Source organism: Cylas formicarius, unplaced genomic scaffold, assembly GCF_029955315.1.
Source record: "Cylas formicarius isolate icCylForm1 unplaced genomic scaffold, icCylForm1.1 PGA_scaffold_7__23_contigs__length_41026272, whole genome shotgun sequence".
Classification (NCBI taxonomy): domain Eukaryota; kingdom Metazoa; phylum Arthropoda; class Insecta; order Coleoptera; family Brentidae; genus Cylas; species Cylas formicarius.
In genome coordinates, this window is record NW_026844352.1 from 15,463,236 (window position 1) to 15,477,455 (window position 14,220).

The 14,220-nt window shown below is 33.2% G+C and overlaps 1 protein-coding gene across 1 annotated transcript in view; it reads right to left on the minus strand.

Annotated features, from left to right (window-relative positions):
• Window positions 1-12,815, minus strand: part of LOC132704822 (sphingomyelin phosphodiesterase-like) — a 29,155-nt gene extending 16,340 nt beyond the window's left edge. Inside the window, exons 1-4 of the mRNA XM_060675095.1 lie at window positions 12,693-12,815; window positions 11,224-11,546; window positions 8,501-8,650; window positions 8,213-8,443 (exon numbers count right to left, since the gene is read on the minus strand). Coding sequence (XP_060531078.1) covers window positions 8,213-8,443; window positions 8,501-8,650; window positions 11,224-11,546; window positions 12,693-12,759 — 771 coding nt within the window. The 5' untranslated portion in view covers window positions 12,760-12,815. The remainder of the gene's footprint in view (window positions 1-8,212; window positions 8,444-8,500; window positions 8,651-11,223; window positions 11,547-12,692) is intronic.
• Between the last annotated feature and the right edge of the window lie 1,405 nt (window positions 12,816-14,220).

Consider the following 14,220-nt stretch of genomic DNA (forward strand, 5'->3'; position numbering starts at 1 on the left):
CCAGAAACTGAAACAATTGAGAGAATGCACAGCAGGTGTAATGCAGTTTCAAATTTGTTTTAAAGGAATTTATAAGTGTCGTGTGTATTATATGCGAAGAAGGTGAGAGGTTTGTCTTGGACAGATACTTTTTCATTGGAAGGTAAGGAAAGAAAACGCATATCGTCTGCATATAAATGTTTAGAACCGCTCGCAGACATCCGCTTATAAGTGTGAATAGCAGAATTGAACTTTGGCTTGCACCACAGAATTGTCTTCCCCGAACAACTTCATAAGTCTAATCGCTCTCTCCAAGAAGTGCAGGCTGGCCAAAACCAACTTATGATTTAGTTTGTCAAAAGCTTACCGAATATGGAAACATTCTCACAACAGAGCAGCAATCTGCATTGTTAAATAAACAGCAGGAGCAGACAGAAGGAAAAGGAAAGGAGTGTTTCGACGTCAAATTTTCAATGTTATACAAAAGAAAGATAAAAAAATGGTTAGGTTTGATAGTAGAGTAGTCAGAGTGGAAGATTCCATGCCTTTGCCAGTTTGCGCAGTCAAGACTCTGTTCTCCAGACAACTTCATAAGTTGTAGTAGTTGTATTTTAGATAGCAGTTTGGCACCGGGTCCGGATTTTTTATTTTAGAGAATGAAATTACTTTAAATATTTTGCACATAACATAAAACGCCCCTTGGAGTAAGATTGTATTAATAATATTTGTCACAAACAGGAGAACTTTATGGCGGCTTAATAATATAACAAAATAGTTTTTTTTTAATTCTGGCAATCTGTGTTAATTTAATACTCCAACCTTTACATTAAAAATTATATATTCGCCAATTTTTACTATTGACTATCTATTGATCCAACTGCCAGAGTAATATTTCTTGTAGTTCTTAGCTAGACCTTCTTAAAAACAGTGTATCATTACATATTCAACTAATTTACCAAGGTTTAAAAAGGTAAGTAACAACCGAGTTAGTAAAAAGTACAGGAACGCTTTAATATCTTCAAAATTGCCAAATCAGGAACGATAAAATTGAAAACCTGGGGGCGTTTAAACAGGCAGAATTCAAAAATGCTGACACCAATGATATCATATTTCGCGAAGATATTTATAATTCTGCTTACCTCTACTTGAAATAACAAAATTATGATGTGTGACGTACAAATGGTAAATCTGACAACATTTTTGTTAACATTTTTGAATGCTGCAGGTTCAAAAACCCCCAGGTATTGAATTGTATCGTTTCAGTTTTGGCAGTTTTGGAGATACTAATGCAGTTTTTAATACAATACCGTTGGATCACTTTGTATTGGTAGAATACAAGTCAATGGTAAAAAGGTGTATTGTTGATTACACTTTTTTACTTTTGTTGACACCATTTTTTTGCTTAAATTGGTTGCGTTTTTGTTGTATTCCCGGATTTTAAAGATTTTGCGCAAGTTTGTAAAACGAATGTGTGTCACTTACGCATTTAAAAAAATTGAAGTCTAAATTTAAAACATCCTTAATTAAGTCCGAAGAATATATACAAACCAGCTAATGCCTTAAGATTCTTATGAACCATACAGGAATAGCCATACATAAAAGAGGAAATTCTATAACAATAACGAGTATTTTTGGTAAATTTGTCTGAAAATTCTAAAATGCCCGAGTTATTGGATTGATTCACTAGCTCCGTATATTTTTTAATATAATCCACACTTAGTTCTTCACATTTAGGAAAGTATTTACCTTTTGTAGAATTTTTAGTCTATACATTAAAAATGCAATAGCGAAACAACCTATTTAATTAATTTTAAGAATCTATCTATCTATATTTACAAGGTGAGTCCAGAATAAAGTCCATTTTCTCATTGGTTTTCAAACGTGATGAGAAAATAGTAAATACGAAAGTTGTAAATATTGTTAGAATGCACAATTTAAAATTACTTTAAAATATACAGGGTGACTGATACTTTTTTTTTGAAATCAAACACTATATTTTAAACTTTGTTTATTAACAAAAAAGTTGAATAATTTCAAAACGAATGCGAAACAAAATGGGGTTTCATTTGAAATATACATATTTTATTTGTCGCGCTTTTTTGAACCATTCTTTATAAGAAATTTTTAAAATGTGCATCCTAACTATCTTTACAACTTTTATATTTATCATAATTGTTAAAAGCAATGAACTTTACTCTATCGTTGACACATCCGGTACAAAAAATCGAAAAAAGCAAAAAGAAATGTTTCTGTAAAATTTTCAATTAAAAAGCCCAATACTTTCTAAAAGATCGTTAAATTAGTCAAAATGCGAATTTCAAAGTCACTCGAGTTGGTTAAAAATGTTAATTGTTGCGATCCCATTTATTAAATTTTTATTTTGAGCAAAGATCCTCTAGTTTCAATATGTAATACACCTTTATTATTACCTCAAGTGCTTTCAACTTAAGCGAAAATATTTAATATCACTTATATTAGGAACAATATTCTAACAATTAATTACATAAGTTTTTAATTTTATTTAGGAAGCAAGTATAAACAATTCAAATTGTGCAAAATGTGAGTAACAGACAAAAAGAAAAGTCTGTTTCTCGTTAATTATTAGGACCAATAAGAATCATCGGCTACACAATTTCAGTAAAGCAATTTTAAAACACCTGTGCTTTAGCTGAATTCAAAAAATTGTGTATTATTATCAATACGTAATTCGGTTTTGCAAAAATCAATTTTTCCAAAGTTCTTTCTCTCTTTGGGGCAGGTGGGATGGTACATCCTGAACTGCAAGGCATTCTTATCAAATTTCCATTTTGAAATAAACCTCAGAAGATCTAACTTCTTATTAGAAATACCCACATAAAATGGAAGTACTAAAGAAAATACTATAAATATGTTACATATGGTTGTTTCCAGAAAAGATGTGCCTTTAAAAAGCATTAACAATTTGTCAAACAACTTTTGTGGTATATAAGTGATAACCCGAATTTATACCATATTAAGAATTTTGCACTCAATGGGAAGTTTCGCCATTTTTCAGGTTTTTTTTTTAAATCACTAAACATTACTTTACAGCATTGCAACACATTGAAAAGTAAGGTATTTGTTGGTGGACAGGGTCGCCGTTTTAAGAGGGGCCTATACCTAAATCTATCTAAATCTATGAGTGTTATAAAAAAAGTTTGAATATAAAAGTTGTGTATAGTGACATGCTCTTTAGTTTTTTTGGGTGGTGAAATAAAATTATATTTTTAAAATGGATCATCCTATATTTTATTATATTTTTAAATACACCTTTAATAGATTAATCCAACGATGGTCTGTAATTCATCGTATTATAAAAATTCTTCATTAGAAAATAAATAAATCAATAAATATTATTTCATTCATCATTTTAATTTAATTTAATCATGAATCGATATTTACCACATCACTAACATTACATAATCGAAAACATATGCATTAGTGAAACTCTGAAAATAAACTTTGTTAACTTGAGACAAATATACAAATTAGAAGATCGGTTCAAATGTGGTGCGGTATTTGGAGAGATTTTAGGGAGGAAAATTTTAGGGCCATAATATTGAGCCCCTTATTCAGAATACTATTCCAGAAAAAGAAAATCCAAATTTAATTTGGCAACAAAATGACGCTTCTTATTATCGAAGTCTCTGATATTAGTGAATTTTTAAATTGCAATTTTAGACAATCGATTGGGCAAAATGACACCATCTCGCAAGCAATGAGCCCACACTTAAACCCACTGGACTTCATTTTGTGAGGCACTTTAAATGAGATAGTATACAAAAATAATCCCATAGAAGTTTTTGCATTGCAACAAAAAATTCGGGATGTAATTAATCAATTAAATTGAATATAAAATTATTAATTTTAATTTTAAAAAGGTTTGTCAAATGTTACTATTAAAAATTAAAATAATCTATAATTTTTGCAGTATTTTAAATAATTGATTATGGATATAGCAATTTCATAAAAAAATATTAGAGACGCTTTCAGAAGTAAGGTTAATTGAATTAGTACTCGGAATCGATCAAAATCGTAGAATATACAGAGTTTAAATTTTTTTAAAGAAGTAGCAGTAAATTAATAAATAAAGTAATATTTCAATATTGAATATTGTAATGGAAAAAGTATTATTTCTTAAAATATGTTGCGCAGAAAAATGTTTTAAAATTTAATATACAATATAAAGAAAAACCTTACCGATGGCATTCACTAATAAAGGTACATTAGTGACGCATATATAGTATCGGAAATTCAAAAATTTTGTCGTCGGAATCAACTGAGTCATATTTTGTCTGCAAAAAATACACAACCTTCACAGCAACCTTCGGTCGGTGGGTCGAATTCGTATATATTCAACGTGTACCGCTCGAGTAAAGTAGTGCTGCTGGGGTTATTGTGATAATTAATTATCGACGTATTGTATACGACAATTTGCACAAATTAGACAGAAGTAGGGACTGAAGCACGTTCACACTTATTATAATACAATGGCTGAGTCTGGTCCTGCTACCCGAGACCTGCTGGCAAAATTGGTTAAAGCACTCAAATCTTTGAGTACAGCTCCAGAGCAAGTACACTTGTAAATTTTTCGCCCCAAATTAAGTGATGCAAAAAGGTTGTTGACTAAGATTAGTAATATTAAGAATGAATTTGAATCGACAAGTCAACAAATTATTGTGAGGATAAAATGTTTTTGCTAGGGATTTCCGTTAAAAAAAATAGGGCAATTGCTTTCAGAAGCTGCGGAATTTAATAGCAACCGTTAGCAAAACAAAGTTTTTGAGAAAGTTAATCTTCTTCGAAAACTACGAGCACGCTGTGAGAAGATTGACCTTGTGGAAATAATTATACACGGAAACATATCGGAACTTATCGCATATTTAGAATTAGTACTTAAACGTCATAATGAAGAGGGTAAACCCGAAAAAAAAATTCACTGATGAGTTTCAACGATTGCGAGCAGAGAGTTACGAAGTGATCAAAAACGAAATAGACCAATGGGATGTTATAAGTGTGGTAAGCATTGACGCATCCAGAGATTTTGTTTTGAAAATCAATCGAACGGAAGCCCCAAACTTTGTTTGCTGTAGACTATTCCAAACGTAGCACCTCTACGACTTCTGCTACAAAATGTTCCTTTTGTGCTAAGTTGGAACATGAGTCTAGTGACTGCTTTTTAAGGAAGAGAAATGAAAAGCGTAAAAATGTTACCTTATGTAATAACGGTACAAATAGCCTGTTCAGTAGTGACGTTTGACGGAATTCAAATGACTGGTATTGTTGATACCGGAGCCGATATCGACATGCTTTGTGCCATTAACGAGATATCGGTAAAATTGAAAATAAAATAAAACGAAGTTATATTACGATCACTGGACTACTTCCTGCAAAATATGTTTCTAACCACTCGTTTACGTCTTGCATTGATATTTATTGTGCCAGATAACTTTTGGGAACATGGTTAGTTAGTTGAATCTAATTCATATGATGATCCCGGTATATATAAAATTGTCACGAACAAGGTTGCAACAGTTGTGAATTCGTTGCCCACTTCGTTTGACTTTGAAATAGACGTATCTAACAGACATCGATCCAAATTATTAAAGCTCTTTCTCGTTACAACAAAGTCGTGGAAATGCAGTTGCTTTTGTTAACAGCACCACCATGCACATTAGACTTAAGGATGAACCAATTGTTAAAAGAAGCCCTAACCGCTTATCCTTAGCTGAAAGACAAATCGTTCAAGACATCATTAAGGATGTACTAGCCAATAACATCGTTCAAGGAAGTGAATCGCCCTTCGCCAGTCCGATCATTCTCCTCAGGAAGACGGAGAGTACTTACCGGTTATGCTGTGACTATAGTGAGTTGAACTCGCATACGATAAGAGACGGTTATCCATTGCCATTAAAAGAAGACCAACTTGACCAATATTAAACATGTCCGACAGCTGATGGGTTTGGCAGGTTATTTTCGCAAGTTTATCCCAGAATTTGCTACCAGGACAACGTGTATAACCAAGCTAACCCATTATAATTCGCCATTTTCTTGGGGCGAAGGGCAAGAATGCATAATAGAACACCTTACCTCAATACCACTTCTCAATGTATTTGATCCTGCACTCCCAACAGATGAGTGCCATTGGATATGGAGGCGAGTTATTTCAAAAATTGGATAGGAATGTACGAATTATAGGATACTACAGTAAAAAGACAAACAAGTACTAAGAAAAAATCAGTCCTACGAATTGGAGATGTTAGCAGCCGCCAATTCAATGAAGTACTTTATCTACTAGGGATTCACTTTACTTTGGTGACTGATTGTAATGCAATTAAAACAACTGCTACAAAAAAAGATATGCTGCCTAGGGTAGCTCGTTAGTGGGTCTATATTCAGGACTCCAGCTTTGACATTGTGTACAAAAAAGGATGCTCCTTACCAGATGACTAATAAGGTCAAGAAGCTTTTAAATGATTGGAAAGAGCAAAGGTTGGATAAAACTCGATTTATAGTAAAAAATAATATTCTTCATTGTCTAATACCCACAACCAACGGCACTGTTGCCAAACTATTTGTTCCTCGTTACAGCAGGTTAGGATTATTGCGAATACTCCGTGACGAACAATGTCATGTTGGTATTGATAAGAAGTTCAATTCAAGGACACCTTTGGTTCCCGCGTATGAGATATTTTGTTATCAAATATATCCGTCATTATCCTGTGTGCGCTGTAAAAAAAATGTCGATCGGGTCCTCTTCAAGGCATTATTATTAACGTACAAAAACCAACCGGCCCCATAAATGTAATTCGCATCTTATTAACTGTTAAAGCCGAAAAAACAAGAGTTGCTGCTTTCCAGCTATTTATTTCGTTATTTGGTACACCGAAACAAATTATTTTGGACGCTGGCAAAAATTTCAAAAATCTAAGTCTACCGGAACATTTGGATTCATGAGGCACAATTATCATTTTAGGACCCCAGATGTACATCGATCGAACGGACAAGTCGAAAGGTACTTGAGGACTATCATGAATCTTCCACGGATTGAAACTAAAGTTACGTCAGAATGGGCTAGCACTTTAAGATAAATTTAAGTTTTTATTAAGATGACGGTACAAAAATCAATTCAAGTGGCACCGCTTAGGGCTTTGATTGAAATAGAAGGGTCTACACCATTAATTCAGAGCATACTTGCAAATATTAGTATGGATTTACAGCCCATCAGGAATTTACAAACCAATTTGAGTACGTGGCTACAGAAAAAGCATTAAAGAAAATGAAAAACGACGAAATACCATATACTTCAAAGTGGGAGATTTTCCTTTTATGGATCGCGCTACCAAATAAGGCGAATTGATAGGTCTCTGCTCACGAAGGCCGCTAAGGAGCAATTAAGGCTGTGGCCCGACGACTGGGTAATGACACCGGATATGGAAGAGCTCTTCAATCTATTAGAAGATAATTGGGTGCCTTTTTGGTTTTGGCCAGTGTTGGAATTTGCTAGGAGTGGAAATAATGTCACGTTTAAAACTTGCTACGCTTTGCATTAGTGTGTGCTTAGTGTTTAATGTTTCATACGCTTTGCATTGGTTTGTGATTACATAGTGTTTTATTATTTCAATTGTCGCTCAATTACATATAGGGTGGTCAAATAATTTTATTATATATATATATATATATATATATATATATATATATATATATATATATATATATATATATATATATATATATATATATATATATATATATATATATATATATATATATATATATATATATATATATATATATATATATATATATATATTATTTGACACACCTATAGTAATGTGAGACACTCTGAACAAATCACATAAAAATTAAGATCATTCTTACTGAAGCAAACCCTATAGGATTCAAACTTTTGTATCAATATTAAAGATTTAGGGATAAACTCTTTAACTGGCCCTCCTGTACCTCGACTTTCAGTGCTTCAGCAGTTTGCTGCAGCAAGAAGTCCACAAACACAAACTCCAAAAAATGCAACACGAACAGCGCAAGAAAAGAACACCAATCAGCGTTCGACTTGTCAGGCAACTAACTGACCAAAAACCAAAAAAAAATTCTATAAAAATAAAATGTCGACTAAGCTCCCGATACAAGCACTGGTATCAGTACCATTAAGAAGCACTAGAGTTGGATTTATTCTATATAATATTGTGTTACTTACGGAAGTTTGAGCTTGCCTAAGCACTTCATCAAACAGATATTCGGGAACGTCCGCTGCCTTGTAATCAGACCAATAACCACACGCGGTGCCAGCTTCAACATCACCAGTTTCTTGATCGTTTTGACAGCATAACGGTTCCCCGCACTCATTAGATTTACCAGGCGTATATAGCGGGTCGTAATGCAAGTCGGATAATTGCAATATTTTCAAGCTCTCTTCCGATTTTGATCGCTACGGTTTAGTAGAACATCGACGATAAGATAGTTTCGGATAGTTTTGAATACCCACATTTTTTTTACTCGTGTAACCAGACGGCAGGTCAACGGACCATTCCAGATCGGTGCTGTTCGCCGAACAACCGTTACTTTGCAACAAAATTGCGCATATTCTCTTACCGTCCAAGTCTTTATGTTTGTCGGCTATATGGATGATAATATCCTGCAAGGGACCAACTGGATATTTATCCGGACACATGAAAGAGATTCAAAGCAGTTTAATACAGAAAACGGATTCCTTTTAGGGGCCGGACACATGAAAGAGATTCAAAGCAGTTTAATACAGAAAACGGATTCCTTTTAGGGGCCGGCAAACTTTTAATGAGATTCCCGGTTTTCAAGGACCCAAGTACAGAAGTTTCAGGCTGAGATAAATTAACTTTTAATGGGCCTCATATAGGCTATTTCAGAAGAGTGCAAAGTACTAAAATATTAAATTCGGTCCAGTTCCGCTCAATTTCGGCTTCGATCATAAGCGTAAGAAAATTGCGTGCAATAAAATTATTTTTGATCCCTGCTGTACTTCTGATAATATTGTTAGCTGAGAAGCATGAAGTACTAGCAAAGAGAACAGCACAAAATCTGCAATTTTTGTTGAAAGGTGGATTAATGAAGGTTATATAGTCCCAAAAATGTGGTAAACAAAAATATAAGCATTGCTAGCCAAACGTTCGGGCTTGACAACGGGTATTTATTTATAAAAAAAACTCAACGAAATTACTTCCATTTACAGAGTAGGGTGGTAACAACCTACCAACTATAACAATACAATTTACGAGTTAATTGCATATTTCAAAGAGTTTAGATTGAAGCTTACTAACTGACTATACATTCCAGAAACCACCCTCTGAGCGGATTTGCATGTGCATTGGGTGCACACCATTTTCACGGATATACAAATCGTAGAAACTTATTTTGAATCTTTTCATTGTTATATTTTTGAGTTTCATAACAAAGACTCCAAACAAAAGAACAATATTGAAGTATACTTCTGACAAATGATGTATACAATGTATTAAGACATTTTAAATTAAAATTCTTACAATTTCTTATCATGAAGTCAACCAATTTGGATACTCTAAAAATCATATTATTTATATGTGGCCTAAATATCAAAGGTTACACGAAGATCCCGCATTTTTACAACTCTGACCAGTACTAACTCTACATGGTTACCCTTTCTATTAAAGCTAAGTCCAAAACACGTATCAGTATTAAACTGAAATTCATTTTTATAATCCGATCATATAATCTGTATGAGGCTTGCTGAAGTTTTAGACAGTCAATGTAATTTTTAATTACAGCATAAAGTATTATATTAACAGCATATAAAATTAATACAACAATTAAAAATAAATGCTTCAATGTTTTATCAGTTTAGTACATCGAATTAATTTTTAAATAGATACAAATATTTTGTCACTTATATCTTGCTATTACCTTCTTGCCAATTACAAATTTGGGTGCCAAAAAGTGCCAAGCGCTGCAAAAAAATATTTTTTATGGACCATGTCAATAATTAAAGACAAGCATTGCACAGCATAGAAAACAATGATTCTAATTGGTACCAAATATATATATATATATATATATATATATATATATATATATATATATATATATATATATATATATATATATATATATATATATATATATATATATATATATATATATATATATATATATATATATATATATATATATATATATATATATATATATATATTTTTTTTTTTTTTTTTTTTTTTTTTCACGTATTGATTCACGGATGGAAAAATGTGATGACACTATATTCCGGGATATCATGTTGAACTCCGACTGGAATCCTGCAGACGTTTCGCCAAAATCTAACTTGGCATCTTCAATGCTCGCGCTCCGAAAACATTTCGAACACTCAGAAACTTAAAATCTTTCAACGCCATCTTTTTAATAACACATAAAAAAAATAAAACCGAAATCGACAAATTTCCTTTTATTTGGCGTAGCTTCGCAATTTTTTAATTTCCTCAATACCACGTTATTAGCTTTTAAATTTTGCAACTTTTTTCTAATTTAACCATCTTCATTTCTCTTATGGTTTTCAATATATCTTTGATAGATAAACACACTGTATATTTACACAAATCTTAACTGGAAATCAAATTGTGAAGTAAAGTGAAGTAAACTGTCAAATTTATGTTTTGACACAATTAAAGTCAGTGCTAAAAATTGAAGTTAGGCAACACTCGCTGTTTTTGTTGCTCAAAAAGATATACTCATTCTCTTGCTAGAAAAACCAAAAACTATTAAAAAAAATATAGTAGAGATCAATTTAAAAATTTTCAATATTTTAAGTGTGCCGTCTTTTTTTCGTATGAAATCTCTTTATATACAAATTGTGATAATTTAGGAGAAATTGTCATATATTCGAAGTAGTTATAACCTCGGCACACATATTTGCAAACCGAAATTGACTGTCCGTTCTCCTCCACTTTTTGCAAAACTTTAAAGGTCTTCAAAGTTATATTAAAATACATAAAAACTTTCTATCGTGAAAAAAAATATGTACAAAATGAATAGCATTGTAAATTGACTCAAACCCGTATGGCACTACCTGTAGTCTATAAAAAAAGAAGAATTTTGTAATAACGTTAATGGTATGAATGAAAGTCTCCGTTGGTTTACTCTGTGGTCCCAAAGCATACCGGAGTGTTTAGTACTCTACACCTTTTTGAAATAGACTTACCTACTTACCACATTGAGATCGATTGCTCCTTTGCACACTCTTTCGTTTTCGATACCGAAATCTATACAAATGGCGGCCACTTCTCCGGCCAATTGCTCTCGGCCGAGTCCCAGCTTCCTTTCTTCGATTATGACGTTCACTAAAATGCCGCACAGCGTACATGTCTCCTCGTCTGTGATGAGGCTCATCAAGCCGTAATCGGGCCTGTCAAATTCTTCATCTCTAAAGAAGTGGGGCAATTGGAAATGTTGGATCGCCTCTTTGAGGTAGCCCGGTTTAACTCCGTCCCGTAAGAACTCGAGAAATCCCCACTCGATGGACTTTAAAATGGCTGAAAGGTGATTTTCCCCAGAAGAGTTTCAATTTCCAGCAGGGGATAATTTTTAGTACAAATGTTGTATAATTTTTGCAGTATTATCTTTTAGACTTGTAAAAAAAAAGCAAATGCGCATCGCAAAGTTGAAAAACAGTAGTGTTTTATTTATAAATTTAACTATGTTTTTTTTGTTATGACGAAAGATCTTTTTTCCCTGATTTCAAAAATATGTACATTCTTTTTACAAAACTTCTGGATTCCTCCTGCGTCGATTTTTGCTTAGTCGAAATTGCTGACGTTTCGCCAATCATCCTGTTGGCTTCTTCAGAGCTTGACTGAAACAGTTTCAAATCGACGCAGGAGGAATCCAGAAGTTTTGTAAAAAGCATTAAAGTAGCCTGTGGAAGTTTCTTTGAAAAATTAATATATAACATGAAGTAAATGGCTGTGTTTTCTATATATCCACCATGATTTCCCAAACATTTTCTAATATTATCTCTCATTTTATGACGAATCGCATTCAAGATAGAGTCTTGAACAATTTCTTGCCTCAACACCCGTACATTTTGAAGTCTGCCATGGACGTATCTGCTTGAAGACCATCGATAACTTTTCTAATGCCATACAAAAAACATTGCACTGCTTTCTAAGGTAATCGGGTTCACCGGAGTTGCTAATTGAATATGATGTATTGCGTTTACGAAATGGGATATAGTAAGAAACACGTTTTTCAGAGAACGTTTGAACTCTTCCGTAAAAAAAGAAATATAAATTGGGGAATCATCCTCATATTATTGCATCACTGAATATTTCGTAACTGCTGCATAAAGACTAAAAAATAAAGATAAAATTGAACCTCGAGGCACTCCACTCCAGTAGTGATTGGGGTATTGTTGGATTTTTCTGGATTAAATTGATTTCTAACTTCAACACAATCTGTTGCTCAGATGCTCTATGAACATAACATATCCAGCTGAAGAACCGAAATAATGACGGTGTATCAAGAAAATATTGTGGTTAATATTGCCGAATCTATAGAGTGTTCTGTTTAAAAATATAAAATAATGTAAATAGAAGATAATATTGCAAAAATTAATCAAATTTTTTATTCAAAGTTTTTGTTGGTGAATTGGCGAATATAAAAAATAAACCGGTACTTACCGTATCTGTCGGCGTTGGCGCCCAGTAAAATAGGCAGGGCACAGAAAAACAACAGCGTTTTCAACATCTTCGAAAAACTCGAAAAAAAAACTGCCTCGCTCTAATAAATCAAAACCAGTGATAATTTATTCCAGATTCGTCGATCGACATAATAAATTTATACGTCGATAACACAAATCTTGAAAGATAAAGGCGCATATTTTACAAAAAGCCACGCGGTCCTTTGTGCCTCGCGAGGACAGTGTTTTATATTATCTTGTGTTTGTTAAGTGCATTGACGTCAACTAATAAGGATTAATATTCTATTAGTTTTTGTTCGATCGCTGTAGTATTATCGTTTCCCTTTGCTGCGTACTATTTGGAATTTTTGATTATCGAGAAGTTTCTACTTCCGTTTAAAAAACAAATTCAATGTCTATAAACAAAGGTGAAACTCACTTTGTTTAATTTACACTTATAATCACTACTAGATGTAATCTATAATTGCTTTCAAGTGAATGCCGCCTCACCTTGCAAAGTCAAATATGCAAGCTTTAATTAGGCAGATATAATTTTTGCTAAAAATTAGTACGGATAATAAAAAATATACTATACAATCTACCACCGCAACTAATATAGACCCATACCTAATACACAAGGTACAACGTACATAGATGTAAGGTACTTTTTCGGAGTATCTCCGATATTTTTATTTCTTAAAAGTTGCAGTTTTCGCAACAGTTTACAGAGAGCATTCAAAAAGTAAAGTGACTTTTGTAATTGGACAAGCTACGTACATTCGTTCTTTGAGAATTTTTTTGTTATGTTGCTACACATATCCCTAACATTTGTTCACAGTTTCAGTCAGTTTTCAAGTTTCCTTTTTTTGTGAGACAGAAGTGTTAGACATGAAAGTAATGAAACAAACAATTTACATAAAATTTTGTGTAAAAAAATAGAATACGGTGCTGCAAAATACTTGAAATGTGGACAACGGCATATAGTGAATCAACTTTGAGCAAAAAAAAGTTTATAAGTGGTACAAGAAGGTCGAGAAGACGCTGATGACGAAGCTCGCTCTGGATTCCCGTCAATAACTGATGAAAGCGTTAGAGAAGTGACTGAAGACGTCGGCATCTCTATTGGCAAGTGCCATGCAATTTTTTCCGAAGTTTTCGGTATAAAACGTGAGCAACAAAATTTGCTCGTAAACTGCTTAATTTGGAACAAAAGGACAATCGATGGAGCATGGCTCAAGAGCTATTAAACGTCAATGATGATCCTGATATGCTCAAAAAGTTCATATCTGGTGACGAATCATGGGTATAGGGTTATGCCGTCGAAACCAAAGCTCAGTCGTCCCAGTGGAAGAACCCTGAATCGCCAGACCGAAAAGAGCACATTTTCTTTGATTATGTGGCGTAGCACATCAAGAGTTTACGGTTACAAGGTCGTACGGTCAATAAAAAGTATTCCCACCTTTGCGGGAAGCAATACTAAGAAAACGTCCGGAATTGTTGGAAAAGAATTCTTGGATTTTTCATCACGC